Source organism: Poeciliopsis prolifica, unplaced genomic scaffold, assembly GCF_027474105.1.
Source record: "Poeciliopsis prolifica strain line A6 unplaced genomic scaffold, Auburn_PproV2 SCAFFOLD054, whole genome shotgun sequence".
In the NCBI taxonomy this organism is placed as follows: domain Eukaryota; kingdom Metazoa; phylum Chordata; class Actinopteri; order Cyprinodontiformes; family Poeciliidae; genus Poeciliopsis; species Poeciliopsis prolifica.
Genome location: NW_026562429.1, coordinates 2,523,342 through 2,539,707, shown reverse-complemented (window position 1 = coordinate 2,539,707; position 16,366 = coordinate 2,523,342). Strand labels below are relative to the sequence as shown.

The 16,366-nt window shown below is 37.3% G+C and overlaps 1 protein-coding gene across 3 annotated transcripts in view; it reads right to left on the bottom strand.

Moving 5' to 3' along the window:
- LOC129378961 (cadherin-18) overlaps positions 1–16,366 on the bottom strand; it is a 116,454-nt gene that overhangs the window by 18,995 nt on the left and 81,093 nt on the right. For all 3 annotated transcript variants that reach the window (XM_055059468.1, XM_055059467.1, XM_055059469.1), the window contains 4 exons: positions 15,900–16,153; positions 8,492–8,628; positions 4,834–4,955; positions 3,162–3,279 (listed from right to left, as the gene is read on the bottom strand). In XM_055059468.1, the coding sequence (XP_054915443.1) occupies positions 3,162–3,279; positions 4,834–4,955; positions 8,492–8,628; positions 15,900–16,153 (631 nt within the window). The remainder of the gene's footprint in view (positions 1–3,161; positions 3,280–4,833; positions 4,956–8,491; positions 8,629–15,899; positions 16,154–16,366) is intronic.

Sequence of the window (16,366 nt, the reverse complement as noted above, 5' to 3'; positions counted from 1 at the left end):
GAAATCCTGCCCATCCCACATAGGATTATATCAAATAATCTAATCAGAGAAAAACAAGAGCCTCTGGGCTAGCATGCAACAAAAGGTAACAAACAAATTAAAAGACACTGTATCTCAAAACAGCACTAAGTCAAAACATCTGTTATTAATCTCTCATAAGAGAAGAGGCCCTATAGCAGTGGGCTTTGAACATACATTACAGCAGGGATTTCATTTCTTTAATTTTTATTTTTGAAAACATATTTCACAAAACAAAAACATTAAAATACACTTAAAGAAGATCTTGTCCATGTCTTAAAGGAGTGTTTGCCAATTAGCGGCTTCTGGTTCATTCACTGTCCAGTCAGCTCATTCCAACAGAACAAAGATAACAAATTAAACAAAGTAAATCAACTGTGAATTGATTCTCATTTTGCAATAGGTAAAACTTCAGGAAAGTTATAAACATAACAACTATTATCCAACCTTTGACAAAATAAACAATGCTAACCAAATATAAATGATCCTGGAAGAAGATTTTATATTATTGCATTAAGTTCATATATATATTGTCCTCCCATCATGGGAGCACAAGCCCCTACCTGGAATGTACCACCAGCAAATAATCGAAGTGGCTGATATCAGTAAATCCTACCAATGGCTGGAAAAAGCTGGACTCAAGGACAGCACAGAGGCCCTCATCCTGGCCGCCCAGGAACAGGCCCTAAACACCAGAGCAATAGAGGCCCAGATCTACCACACCAGATGAGATCCTGTGGGACTTCCAGATCCAGACAGACAAAATGGTAATGGCGAGCCAACCAGACATTGTCGTAGTGGATAAACAACAGAGGAAAGCTGTTATGGTAGATGTAGCAATACCAAGTGATTGCAACATCAGGAAAAAGGAGCACGAGAAACTGGAGAAATACCAGGGCCTCAGGGAGGAACTGGAGAGGGCCTGGAAGGTGAAGACCACAGTGGTGCCTGTGGTCATCGGGGCCCTCGGGGCAGTAACCCCAAACTGGAGCAGTGGCTACAACAGATCCCAGGAACAACATCAGACATCTCAGTCCAGAAATGTGCAGTCCTTGGCACAGCCAAGATACTGCGCAGAACCCTCAAGCTCCCAGGCTCTGGTAGAGGACCCGAGCTCAGAGGATAAGAACCACCCGCGGTGGGTGAGAAGGGAATTTTATATATATATATATACACTCTGAACTGTTAACATGTGACCAATAGACTAATAGCACTCTGTGAAAACTGTGAACCTGCAGAAAGAAATAAAACATAACGTCACTTTCACAGCACAGTCATCATTATCACATGACTGTGCTAATGATGGTGAAGAGACAAAATATCACTCTTTAAATATGTGTAACTTAAACAGTCAATTCATGTCACCTTTGTTTCAGTTCATGATTTGAATATTTGAAGAGCCTTAGAAAATCATCAATTCCCTTTGTCCTTCTTTGTTTTTTTCATGTTTCGACCTAAAAGTTCAGATGGTTTTCAGATTCCATGTGATGCAAAGCAGTACATAATTATAAAGTCAAAAAATATATGTATATAATTCAAATGGGTTTGATAACAAATACCAATCTGAAAAGTGATTAATACATAGACATTAACATCCTTTCATATTAGTGCTTCTGAATATCATCATACCAACATTTAAAAAGATTATTATCTTCTACACGTGTCATTTGTTTACAAGAAGAAAGAATAAGTTAATTGCAAAGTCCTGGCATGAAAATGAAAGAAAAACTGCATCACAAAGGCGAGTTAGCATGGACGGTCAATACAATTAGCATGCTAGGGCTAGAGCAGCAGGTGTTCGGTATCGGACTGCAGGTTAGCTACCTACATCAATACCCGAACTAATTAACCAGATAATAGGTCAATAAAATCCCACTGCTGTAGACTTTAACTCCTGATTTTTCTAAATGTCATTAGCTGGAATTAATTGATAAATAAGTCATCTGTATATGACAAAGATCATTGATTCATTCAAGTTATGTCACTTGAGTGGATCGTTTTGTAAAATCTGTATTTTTTTTATCAAGATGCTGTAAGTTAAAGTCATAGACAAACAATTTTATTTTAGCTGTACATACAAAATTATTTCTTTTCCTTTTCAAATTAAAGCAGTTAAATCGGGTTTTGTTGAAAATTCTTTGTGTTCAAATAAAGTTGCTCATGCTGTTAGATTGTGGCTCAATTTTCCTTTTGTAATAGAAATGTCACATCTGAACTCTTGCAAATTAGGTTAACATTCATAATTTCCTTTGAGGAATTTGTTAATATTGAACCAACTGATAGCAGAATTAAAACCACGTAACCACAGAACTTTTTCCCTACTTTTCCCACTCATGGTTTCACTTCTGATGTTTCACTGAATTATGTGTTTTTGGGGCTAATAAGAGTAGAACTAGAACTTAATAACCTTCTTGTTTTATGTGTTTTTTAAAGCCAGCAGTTCTTTGTGCTCATGGAGTCTTTGCAGTCGCGGCTTTGCTTTTATTCTCGTCCACCTTGAGACTCGCTGCTGGTCAAGAGGTGAGGAATGTCTGCAGAAAAGCCCTGCCTCAGAAACTCGAGGGAGGCAAAGAAAGGCGTTTGATGGGAAGGAATTGGACAAAGAGATAAAACGACCTATCTTGTATGATCAGGGATTTTTTTTTTCTTTATCTCACTACTGCGACCTTCATCTTTGTTTTTATGCTCCTCCATGGCATCCGGAGTGCCGTGAACTCCTCCTCTCTGTGGGTAACCGTGAGATCTTCTGGCTGAGAGCTTATAAAAGCCCTATGATTGCCGACCACCCCGGGGCTAGGCATTCACCTGACACTGAAAATGGTTTCTATGGCAACGCCCGCTCGCCAGCCACAGGCGAGCTCGATATTATACACAGGAGGCGGCGACAGGGAGCGGCTGAGCGAGGTAATCCGTTTGACAACACGATGCGCAAACACGGCACAGCTCTGCGACTCCGCTTAACGCAATCAGAGGGGATCCCACTGAGTCTGCAGCTTACCAAGCTCACTTGTTATAAAGCGTGCGGTTTCACTGCACCGCAGGGGTTTGAGAGCATCAGAACAACCGCTGAATGCTTAAAACCCGAGCAGACGACCCAAAAACCCGGAAACAAAGTGAACAAACGTAACGATGGTTTCAGTTACCTCCGTTGTCCTTTAGGGTGAAGTTGGGATTAACTGGCAGCTGGCTTGGCAGAGCAAAAGAAAATCGCTGTCCATTGGCAAAGTCGTCCTTGTCCACTGCTGTGACAGTCTGGATCAACTGAGAAACAAAAGGAACATACTTTTAAAATCATTATTACAACATTTACATTTTTTTTTCCATGCCTGTCCAGCCCAGATCACATGAATCATTCTCTTTCAAAGCTGCATTTTGCTGGAAGCATCACCATCTAGGATTTCAAAAAAAAAAGAGAAGCTCCAATTTAACAAACTCAAATGGCGGCACTCAAGATGGCAGCAGATTGCAGAAGATCTCTCATATTAGTTCTGATTTGTTTATAGACGTTTGTTTTTTTTTTTTTAGTTGAGCCTTTTTGTGTTTTTTTTGTTTTTTTTTACACAATTCTGATTTTGGATGCTGTGCAGCTGCAAGGATTTTTGCTCTTCCTTCTTTTTAACCTTTGTACAGGTGTTCAGATGTGCAACCGTGGCAACAAAGTTTTTTTTTACAACCTGGAGCAATTGCTGAACTGATTAATGTCAAAAAGATTAAATAAAACCCCAAACCCAAAGGTATTGAAGGAAAACTTAATTTGGATCTGAAACATCATGCAGTTCTGTTGTTAGGTAGAAAATCGGGCTTTATTAGCTTTATAATTGGCAGTAACTCTTTACAGTGCTAATAATTAAATGATGACAATGACTGTAAAATCAACCAATAACTCCACGCTTATAAGTTGTGGACTTTTGTATTTGAGACATTTACAACTGGATTCATTTTTCATTTGCTATGAATATCTTAAGAGCAAATGTAAACAAATATAAATTAATGTGAAGGAAATTCTATAAATTATAGAGTACAAAGCGCAGCCAGAAGAATAAGCGTGATACGCCTACATCTATTTAAAATAAATTTTTAACGCTAGAAAATTGCTGTTCCTAGCGAAACAGCCGTGAGAATGCATATTTGCAGAATGACTGCTGCAGAAAAATTTCCAAATAATAGCTACAAAATGAATATAATGTTCCCCCATGCACATTTTCTGCTGAATGCAAAGGTTTTGCTGCCTGCAAAACATTGTGATTCTTTCTATTTAATCCTCCAAGTAAGGAACCCTGAGCTTGCAAACCTTAATTTAAATCTAATCCAAACTTTCTTTTAGACTCGTCTTGACCCAGCTCCTAACTATTAAAAATGTTTTTAGTTGCGTCTTTCGCTGCTTTACTCCATCATTCTTTGCAAAACCACACTTTCAGCCATTCCCAAGCTGCTGATTGGTCTATATCTCAACAAACTTCTTAATTGAATGAATTAAAGACTACTGTGAGCAAATAGGAACAAGCTTCGATTTAGAGCTGTCATGGTTTGCTGCTGAGATACTCATTTTGTATAAGGAATGATTAAGCAGCCTCTGCAGCACCGTCTCTACAGCTCTGGTCTCGCTGAGCAACTCAAAATTTGCTGAGGGAAACAAGCGTTCAGCACAAAGAGGTGCAGTCCGGGAAATGGCTGCGGTTAATGTACAGCTCTCCACACTTTCTTCTTTTGAGTTCAAGGAAGTTTTGAACATGTGAAGCCAGAGATAGGGAGAAAAACTGTGAAGGAGTGTTTAGCTTTTTTTTTTCCTTCCCCAGATGGGTTCCAGACACTCACCTGGTCGAGCTTTGAGCTCTCGCACACAATGACTTCCTCGTTGGTTGCTATTTCTGGTGGATTGTCGTTCATGTCCAGCACCTGCACAGTAACAGGAACGTGCCTGAGCAGACTGGGGTTGTCTGTAAACAGAGAGAGAGTAGGAGGCGGAGGGAGAGAAGCCAAATTTAGGCTTTCATTGCAAACATTTAAAAACAGATACAGTGACTGCGTATGGTCCAGATACTGGAAACAAGGAATGACAAAGCTTTAAAGGTGACCCAGAAATCTACATGTTAGGATAGATTTATGTGCAAATAAAACATCTCCAAAATCAGTGTTTAGTAATCAGATTTCAGTCCCATTTTGAGCTCATTTCAAAATGAGCTGTTCATGGATCCTGTCTCTTTAAATCCAGATAAGCTGCTGCTGGCCCCCCGACTCAAGGCTTACAATCACAGGTGAAAACACCTGCAAACTTGAAAAGCAGAAATAAAGACTCCTGCACAGCCAACAGAAAGCGGTTTCTAAATAGTAAGTCAGCGACAGAACACGTCTTTTCCAGCAGCCATTGTACAGTGCATACAACGCTAAAACCAGCTGACCAAACAAACTGGATGCAGTCTCAATTGAGACTGAACATTAAGCAATAACTAATTAATCAACTTATTGGTGGGTGTTTTTCAGAGGCTGTTGTGCATAAAAATGTGCAAAATGAGAATTTTTCATATTTTAAAAATATTTTAATGTTTTTCATGATGGTTTAAGTAATTCGGCTACTCCACTTTCTCACTTGTTCCTGAAACTGCATTAAAAAAAAGCTTCTAAACTCATCTGAATTTTACTATTTTATTTAATATATAAACACTCATTTATTTGCTTATAAGGCAGCAAATTTTGGTTACTTAGAAATATCTACTGTATGTTTAAAGAATAAAACACTGCAGTGATTTTCCACCGTTTGTCTCAGTTTATCTGCCTTCAGAAAAGGCTCTTAAAGTAAAACTATCACCTTCCAGACAAATATGACCCTGAATTTGAATATATTGGTGCATAATGCATACAGTAATCGACTTGTTGCAGTGCACCAGAGGAGAGAAAAAGGTTACAAAGCATATTCCTCACTTTTAGTTGAAATTAGAAAGCCTAAAATTAACCTACCAGTGCCCCTCCCCGACTTGCTGCTGGGTACTGTCGTTTACCTGACTTAAAAATGGCTCCTAGAATTATCAGTAATTTATAGTAGCTGCCCACAAATTATGTAATAGTTTATCAACCAATATCAGATATACTGCATAGTTCACCTTTTATTGCTGGCAGATTGTGGTAGTCTTAAACAAACTGCTTAAACAACTCGGAGTATGCAGGACTTTCTGTGGCCCTGAAGTAAGGGTCCTTGAGGAATGCAGCTGCCTGTCGACCCGTGAAGCACCTCTGTCCAGGATTGCAGAGTGCTTTTACTGGGTGGCTTCCAGGAGAGATAATGATTTACGGTAAGAGTGTGCAGTAGCAGGGCTGAGGTGAAACACTGCGTTTGCTCAGCAAAAAATATCACTAACAGGAAAAAAAAAAAATCTTCAGGTGCTCAAATCCTCAAGGAATTCCTAGTTCTACATATATAGTTTTTTATTTTGTCTTTAGGAATCTGTGTGTTTACGTGTGCATGCGTAGGTGTCTGTCTTTTGTTTTGCTAGGTCTAATAAAAGTTTAAAATGGGATTTGCTGTTTTCAGACAGTTCAGTGTCTGCAGTGGGGATCCAGGAGAATGGCACACAAATGCAGCAAATAAAAGAAGAAAACAAATGACATCTATATTTACATTCAAATTTAAATGGAAATAAATTCAATGTTCTTCTATAACAAAATTAAACGTGTCAATAATTTATTCAAGGTAAAACTGCAATCCCCCTCAAACTCTAACAGGAGTTTTGCTTTGCAAACTCTCCAATTCTTTTTCCGCTTTTGGCTTTGTCTATGAACTTCTAACCTCTGCAAGACAGTTTGCAGCATAAAAACAGTTTTGTTTTCTTTATGTAGCTGTGTTATATTGCTGAACATTAAAGAGAGATGAAGAGATAAACATTAGCATGCATGACCATTGGCTGGAGATTTGCCTATTTGTGATTACAAATTATTCAACTCACCGGAGGTTCGGGGGCTTCATTGATTTAATTAGTTACCAGACTAGGAAAGGACATTTCAACGTTAGAGACTGGTTCAATTTTATAGGTTATCCAAGAGAAATGTACTCCAACATGTTTAAATACAGTATAAACAATGTGCAAATTAAATCAACCCAATGCTTTACCTTATATCTTCATGAATATGTGAACTATACAATGCTTTAAACATGTGATTTCACTTACAAATGGACATTTATGCAAACGTATGAATGTTGAGTTTCTTGCTTTTTTGCAAAATATGACCTAAAGCTATTAAGACAAGTCACACCTGTTGAACTGTAACATTTTATTATTACATATTTAATGAAAAGTCAGCCATTTTGTTATAAATATTCATTTTAGGTAATAGGGACGATTTTACTTTTTTGTGAATTTCACTAATACAAACTATTTTAAGCCTAAAATGACTTTTTCTTAGAAAAATATGTATTTTCAAAAATGGATGATTTAAATCTGCTATTTCATCTTATTTTTGGTTTCTCTGTGTTTAACTTCATTAGAAGCCTTAAACCCGTCACTTTCAGAATCCGTAAATAACTCACAATGTCCCCGGGGAGACTTGGTCCAGCCACAAATACTGAACCATCATCCATCTTTACTGCAGCACAGTTAGATTTTTTTTAATCACTTCCACGAGAATCACCTGTCCAGAGTGTCCACAAATCAAACCTGCCATGCCTCATTAACATGGAAAAACAGGTCACAACAGGTGTTCATGGGGAGCTGATTATGGTATGATTAAGCATGTTCTTTCCAAAGACGGTATGTCAGCATGCAATCTAACTAGAGTGTCTTTAAAGAACACAAACGCTATCAAGTGCTCTGTACTTATACGATGTGCAACACATTTGATTCTGTAGCTGAGGGGAGCATGTGTGCTGCTGATTCATGTTCTCATTGCTTTTTATGGATCCCCTCTTTTATTGATATTGATTCCGACTCCTGTGTTACTCTCTATGAATTTGAACCCGCGCTGCCCTCTGACTATACGAACCCCTCGGGGTGTCCTGTTATCTAGAGGGAGAGAGAAAAAAGAGGCAGAGCAATAGGCTGGGCCTTTTTCCACTTAATTGTTTCTATCTAAATCATGCTGCCATGGTAAAGAACTTTCCAACTATTTGAACACATCTCTGTAGAAAAACATCTAAGCACTGCATGGGAAACAGAAAAAACATGTAATTTTGATTATTTTCATTTTCAGTTTTCAAGACAACCATCATGATAAATATAGGGTCTCCAGAAACAGTTGCTATTGTGAGATCATTAATCATTTGTGTGTATTTTTTATTCTTACTCACCAAGCTAATCAAGGAAACTTTAGTAGTAGAAGCACCATTTCCTTTCTGCTAAAGCTTTTGCTAAAACTGATGGCAGAGGTGCAGAAACCACCTCAAAATTTGTGAGGAGATTCTCAAGAATTCCAGCAAAGATTCTTGGTAAAATCTGATACCAATAGTAATAGCAACAATATGCTTTGTGTACTCCTGGGTACCTACCAACCTCCGAGGCCATTACAGTGATGTTGTGCCAAGGTATGTCTTCTCTATCCAGCGGTTGTGTTGTACGTATGACTCCGCTGCTTTCATCAATTCGGAAGTATCTTACTCCGTCCTCTTTGCTGTCCAAGTAATATCTGTCAAAAAGATTAATGCATTTTCAGGTACTGAATTACAAAGCATTTAGGTGTACATAAACATCAGGCAATCATTGTCCCAAAGACAAAAAATAAGGCGCACGCAGATTAATTTGAGTGTAAACATATGTACCAAAGTGCAAAAGACATACACATACTGTACATATCAGTCAGGGGAGGCATGGAAAAATAATATATAATCATAAAATAATTTATATCGCTATTTTCACCCTCTCGTTTGGACTATAATGTACCTATTTTTCAATTAACTCAACAAATTGATGGACCTCTCGCTACCAGGACTGCCTGCCAACACTCAAACACATGAATATCAGACACACCAGATACTCTTTGCAGTCAACCAAGCGATGTCACAAATATCCACCTATCAAAGGTTGTTTGGGGGAAACGTGAAACTCTGTGGAGAAAGCAGAACTGGACCCTGAAACATTACAATATCCAAAAACAGATCAGTTAACCCACCAATGAATGGCTGAAGTCTAAGACCAAACATAAACTCAGCAGATGCTGTGAGGCGACTTCATGGATTCCAGATATAAAGGTGATTTAATGTTCCAAAACTTTTATTCATTGCTTGTGTTACATTAAGATGTAACATTTCTCCTTAATGTAGACTTTGGCAATAAAAGTCCAAATAGTTATTTTATGTTAAATTTATAAATTATAATATACACAACATCGGCATGCAGCCTATATTGAAAGATAAAAGTTTTAAAAGTGAAATTAGAATTGGCTAAAAAGAAAAGTTTGAGTTTTAATAACTGCTTCAGTTCAACTCTCTGACCTCTAAGACAGAACCTAGCAAAAACATTCACACCCCTTAAACATTTCACACCTAAATCTTCATGTATTTTATATAGATTTTATGTAATATATGTGCAGTCGATGTTTAAAATAGATTCAGAAATTGTACAGTTCCAGTTAATTTCACACCAGTTCATTTTTCTTTGTAAAATCTCTTTTTTTCATTATTATACTGTGAAACAGGGTAAAAGTTCAATGGGTTTCACCAATACTAATATAAAATATAAAATTCTCACTAAAGTCATGCTTACTTTGTTTTCTCTGTTTTAAAACAGGCCTAAAATAGTATCGGAAATCAAATGCACCCTCCTCCCTTAGAGACGACGCAAAACTCAGCAGTGACTGATTTTACAGACGAGACAGTGTCTCACCAAACTGGCAGCTAAATTTGCGTATAAAATGATTTTCAGAAAGCTGGTTCATATGCGCTTCATAACCCACCTATCAGGACTCGGCTGCTCTGCAGAGCAAACTGAGATAAAGGAGAAAAAGTCAGTCAGTCCTTGCATTTTATGGACTTTGTTTTTATCCCTTATTCTCTGAAAGGGTTTTTATAGCTTGTCCTACACATTAATGGATTCCAAGTCAGATGCTGAAAACAGACAAAGTAGCTAAATTGTAAACAATGAGACGCTGTGATTCTGCAAGTCACTGCGTTTCTTCGAGGCACAGACAGAAAACAAAAGGCGGTCTGCAGTCTGAGTGAGAAGACATATACACAAGGCAAAGCTTTATCTGACAGCGAGCAGAACTGTTTGAATTTATTTAAAATATCTTTATACAACAGAAAAAGGAGATAAAGCATAAAAAATGTGTGTATGGACTTAAACCTTCCACATTTATGCATTTCATCCTCACATGCACAGGTTAAAAGATTCAGTAAAAGACAGAAAAAGTAAATGTCCTAAAGGCGTAATACTAATCCAGCTTAAGATCCACAAACACATGGCATCGTTAGTCCTGGAGGGTTTTTTTCTGTCTCTTCAATATAAAGAGGTCAAAGATTAGGATGGCAAAACAATGACAGAAAAGATAAAACAACATTATACTTTTATTCAGAGCTGGGCAGAGGGTTCATGAGTTCTCTTACAGTCAACTCTCGCAAAATAAATCTTTATATTTTCAATGTTTGCTGCTTTTTTCTTTATTTACTTGCAGGTTTTCTCCCTCACTACGTCTTGTGCTGCTGCCGCCCACTCGATAAAACAGACAGAAATGGCAGCTAATTTTACAACAGAGATACAAAGTGAGACAGAAACAACCGTAGCTATCAAATGCTGTGAAAGTCAGAAATGGTCTTCGGTGAAAGCTGCAGACCAAAACCAGCTTCGTGTAATCATCATTTTGGGGTGTAAATCCGTTATTGACACCAAAAAACATTAACTTGTTGGCAAAAATCAGCTGGGAGTTTTATTTTAAGCATTTGGGTTGTTTTTAGAAGTAGCAGAAACCCAAATGGAAGAAAAAAAAAATTACAAAATCTCAATTTTGTGTGATAACTAAGCCATGTTGTCACAGATTTCAGGGGATTTTAAAAAATCATTTGGTACTAGCACTGCAATTCAGAGACATAATATACAATGTGCATAGACCACATCTAAGATTTTGAGGAAATCAGCTTATATATGTACATTTCCAGCTTTTTTAATAAAAAATTGTAGCAGCGGCTTATAGTATGGTGTGCTCTATAGTCCAGAATATACGGTAATCTCCGTGTTTTAAACATTGAATAGAACTTCTGACTTCTAAGATCACATGTTTGATCTATATCGTCTGGGGCGTGTATGCGCCGTGAACGGAGTCACATTAATTAACCAACACGATGAAAATGTTAGAAAAGGTTGGTAGACATTGAGTCATATTTGCAATTTTGTCCTCAGCTTACATTATCGAAGTCCTGAATCTTAAACTGCATGAATGTTGTGACAGATTTGTTCTGCTGAAACAAATTATATGAAAGTCTTTCATGTAATTACTTTCTTTCATATAATTACTTTTCTAGTTAAAAAAAAAAGCTTTTACGAATGATTTACATTTAGCTAATTTTAAACAGAAATTAACGTGTTAAAAGGTCAATGTCAGTTTGTTGTTTTACTCAACAAAATAAACATATTTTTTAAAACTCTAACAGCGAAGCCAAAAGCTCTTACGTTTCACTAAATCGGTTGATGGTTTGTTTAACCCTTTTTACTCTCTTTTTAGTTTACTACATCTAAATTATAAATGTAATTTTTGCAATTGGTTGTACAGTGTGACAGCCCCATATCCTTTCCTGGCTAAACAGTTTTGTAGCTTCTTCAACCCAGAAATCTCCAGCACTCGCAGCAGCTGACCTGTGAGAAGCAGAGAGAGGCAGGAACACAAACAGGAAGGTTTTACAAAATAATCTGAAACCAAGCCTGGTGAACTGTTCCCATTTTGGTGGCAGTCAGCGTTGTTTTGTCAGTTTGCTTACTTTAATATAAAGTTCCTGAGAATAGTTTTCTCTTATCTGTACTTCTTCGACATTCCTCAGTGACATTGTCATGAAACACTTTTGTTATATTTACTGCTGCTCCAAATCCAAAGGGAGGCGGCTCCGGGTAACCCAAAGTCAAAAGCCAGGAGAGGTCAGGTAACTTGTCCAGTAAGGAGCAACCTCAGGGCCGACTGGACCGCTGCTGAAGCCAAAGTCACTGTCCTTCCAGTCAAGACAGGAACAAAGCAGATATTTAAGTGGATCCAAATCAATAAACAGCCTTGTTTGACCCACAGTATTCCTGATCTTTCTCTGATGTTCCAGTTTAGTCCGATGGAAGCCCAGGCGCTTTCTGAAACTTTCCTTTCTTCATTTTTTCCACTCATAAACCCTGAAATTACCATCTGATATTATAACTCAGAATTGGACAGTGATTCTTTAAACTTCAGAGAAAACCAAGCCAAAGTTTTGAGAAACGTGAAACTTGTAGTCATCTTAGATAATATTCTGAAGATTATTAGGAGGTATTTTTTTTATTCCTAAAACGACCTTCGCTTAGTTTCATTTCCTCATTTGTTAGAAATGTTTAATAATTTATTCATAAGGAAATACACATAAGGTCAATAAGAGTAGCACTTGACTATGTACTTAATTTGAAACAATTAAGTACATCCATAAACTCAATTTATAAACTACAATAAATATAAACCATGAATAAAAAACACTAGTAGCAGTAACCACATTTTGGTACTGAAGAAACATAAAGTTGTGACATTTTTGAATGCTGCCAGAGTCTTAAACTAGACCATGCCGATCTTATGATCCCTGCCTTTTCCCTTTATGCCTCCATGATGTTTTCCTTTTATTTGTCCCAAGCTGCCTGTCAGTTACAGAAGGAATGATCTGTCAAAAACTCCCTCAACCATGTTTGAACTCAGCGCGATAAAATGCTCTTTGTTTAAAGAAAGTGGGAGTTAACTGCCTGGTTCAGAGGCTTCCACTTGTTGCTTCACATGGTTGTGATTTCTTAGTGTTACGACAGCTCAAAAAGCAGAAGCATAAATGCCTGACTTGGCTGACTGTCATGCTACCTGTCATACACTTTCACTGCCCTCAGCATATCAGAAACATCCACTACCACAGCATGTGCGACACGAACTACCACACAGAACTCCGGGAAGTTTTATGGCCAACAAAAGTGTCACAAGACACACCTGTGCTTGTCAATGTGCTTTTTTTACAAAAATGTGCATTATGAAGGGGCATGTTGTGTTGGGTACAACAGGTGCCACATATGCGGCGGTTACTATATGGAGTCAACTCCTGACCTTCTTCCACATCTCCCTTCTGATTCCTTGGATAAAGGTCAAAACTGCCACAAAAGTTGCATTAAAGTCAAGTTATTTCTTACTACAGAGAAAGAGTATCAAACTCAAAAGAACAATGTGCTGAAATGAAGACAAATCAGAAGGCCTTCCTTGATATCTACTAAAAAATATTTCAGTTACAGCTACATTAACTCCACACACTGGAAAAACAGGCCTCTCCTTTACTAGAGATGCACCAATCTTTAGCACACTTAAATACAAATAAGTTTGTAATTCAGTACATTTATGTCCATGTCTTTTAACTTTATGAACAGATCCAGTGAACGCTTGATTGTTCCCATTACAGTATATCTGAATTCACCCATTGGCAGATTTTTCTGTGGAATCTTTCAATCAAATCTGCTTTTTATGGAGCATATGTAATATTATGCTACAGGCTGGCATTTGATAAGCAGCCAATCCAAAAGGAGCCATTCATTTTCCATGCTGCTGACTTGACTGTGCCCCCAAGAGCTGTAGATAATTTCTGCTTAGATGGTCTCCACTGAGTATTAATGCAAAATTTGGTGTTATTAACTATTTATTGCAATTATTGGTTTGTCTCTGTAGTCCCAAATTTCTGTAAAGACTGGGTGTCCACTGGAGATGGCTTCCTGATGGTCCAGAAAGCTTCTGCTTTCCAACTTTTGTTTGACCATTTGTGGTAGATTCTATCTCACAGCATTCTGAGTTTTGCAATATTAGATTTAAGCTGCCTATTAGAAAACTGGCTGTAATAGAGTCTTAGAAATAATGTGAAGGTCAAATAGGATACACAGCAGGCAGAATTTGGCCTGCAGGCTTGACTTTGACACAAACGCTACGAAGCAAATCCAGGAGCAGAGAGGATGGCGAACACTTCTTGAAGCAAAGCTTTTATGTTGCTATTTTCTGCTGCAGCAATCGAATGATCAAGAGAATCCCATTATGGAATGACAGTGGGTCTACTTTCTTGCAAATAACCCAATGATACATCAACCACCAACAGTTTATGTCTTTCTGTTCATAAATCTTAAGAGCTTTTTATGGACACTGTGGCCTCTGCAGCACATGCCAGATGTACCAAATAATATCCCATTACACGCTGCAACAACAGAAGACTGTTCCTTATCGATATAAGACCAATGCATCACCTCTTAAGGAGCATCAGGTTCACAACTATTCCATCAATTTTGTCAAGAACATGAAGCAAATTTAAATCATTACAAGAGCTGCAGTTGCTGGAGTGTAATGCCAAGGAACAAGGCACCTGTTCAGCATGCTGCCTAAGGCTAGTATGAATTTTTATTTTTTCCTCCCCCAATTTCCCACCAGCATACAAGCATCTGTTTGGAGTGCATATAAATGTGCAGAGTAATTGTCTTGCCTCAGGTTACTTCTCAAGCTTGCAGGAAAAATAAGCAGATACCTGGTGAAGCCAAAAAACTAACATGATCTCCCTGTGAACCCTCAGAATGTTCTGAAAGTTAAATAAAATGGAATATAACAGTAAAGTTTTTAAAAATAACATTACAAATTTTACTTCACTGAAAAACAAAGACACATTTAAAACATGTCAAAAGGAACATCCTATGCTATGCCACAAACTTGAATTTATCCAAAAACAGAAAGTAGCATAGTTTTGAGGAGAAAGTACAATTTAATGTCAAAGTCACTGAAAACACGGCATACAGTAGTAGATGATCAAAGGATGATGAAACTGTCAGGTACTGTGTCACACCTATTTTCTATGTTTTAAAAATGATTTTCATACAATAGACAAGTTTTTCCAAGATAGACAGTTCTTTTGTTCTCTACTCATGAACTTTTCTGAATTGTGCCAAATTCATCATCAGGAGAACAATTGATGCAGAACACCTGAAGAGAATAAAACGTCTGTTGACATCTTAGATAAGCTGCAAAAAGAAAAAAAAAAGCTATTAGGCTTATTAATAAAGCGGAATATCAGGAACCAATTAATAAACTTTTAAATCAAAGTAATATTTTAAAATGTAAACTAACTGAATATGTAAATACTTCCAATGCTTTATACTTTGATGTATAAGGCATTAATGAATAATTCTGTATTTAGAAATAATTAAGACAAAAGAGAGTAATTATTATTTGTGAGGTTTGTTTGGCATCTGAACATGCTAAAGAGAAAAGTCAAGTAAAATCCAGATGTGTTTCAGCGTCAATCTGTGGAAATTAGATGTTTCTGATATACATATACATGTTTTATACCCATATTTGTATTTTGAGAATGTGTATACATATGTATACATATTGTAGGGAGCACAGGGTTCTTAAAACTTTGTCCATTACTGAATATGTCCTTCAAGTGTGAGCTTTGGTTATATAAAACAATTTTTGAGATAAAAATAATCTGTTTGGTTCGCAGGTTCCCTAATCTCCAAATACAAAACACTTTTTGATTTAAGACAGAATCAAATCACCCAAATACTCTTTATCTGCTGCAAGTCAGCAGAAAAAGTGCTGAGTCTCCAAATAACCTAACTGCTTTATCAAGGTTGGGCTTTCTTTGCATTTGCAGTTTGTAAGTCTAAAGGAGCAAACAATCAATCTTTCAGAACTTTTTGCTCAGACTGTACATTCTGATTCAATGTGATCGAGTCTCCTACCTTACGGGACTGTTTCTGCTGTCTGGGTCTCGAGCCGTAACCGACCCCACTTCAGTTCCACTCGGTGAGTTCTCGTAAACATCCAAGATATAATAATCCATAGAAAAGACGGGGGCTTCATCCACGTCGCCCACCGTGATTTTAAGGGTAGCAGTGTCTTTGAAAGCACCAAGGTAGGAAAATCGTGGATCAACATGTGTATTCATTCCTTCGATGTGCAACGTGTAGGTCTTCTTTCTCTCATAGTTCAGGGGCTGCAGGAAAAATAAAACAACACTAAACTTTGTTTATGGCACAAAAGAAAGCTATGAGAATTCTATATAAAAATGAAATCAAGAGAACACATTAATAAACGTTTTATTCAATCAAATATCTTGAAACTAAGTGATTTGACTCGTTTGAAAATCCTATTATGTTTAAAGATAGAGAGAGACTATTGCACATTAATTTACAAAAGTTCTGCCTTC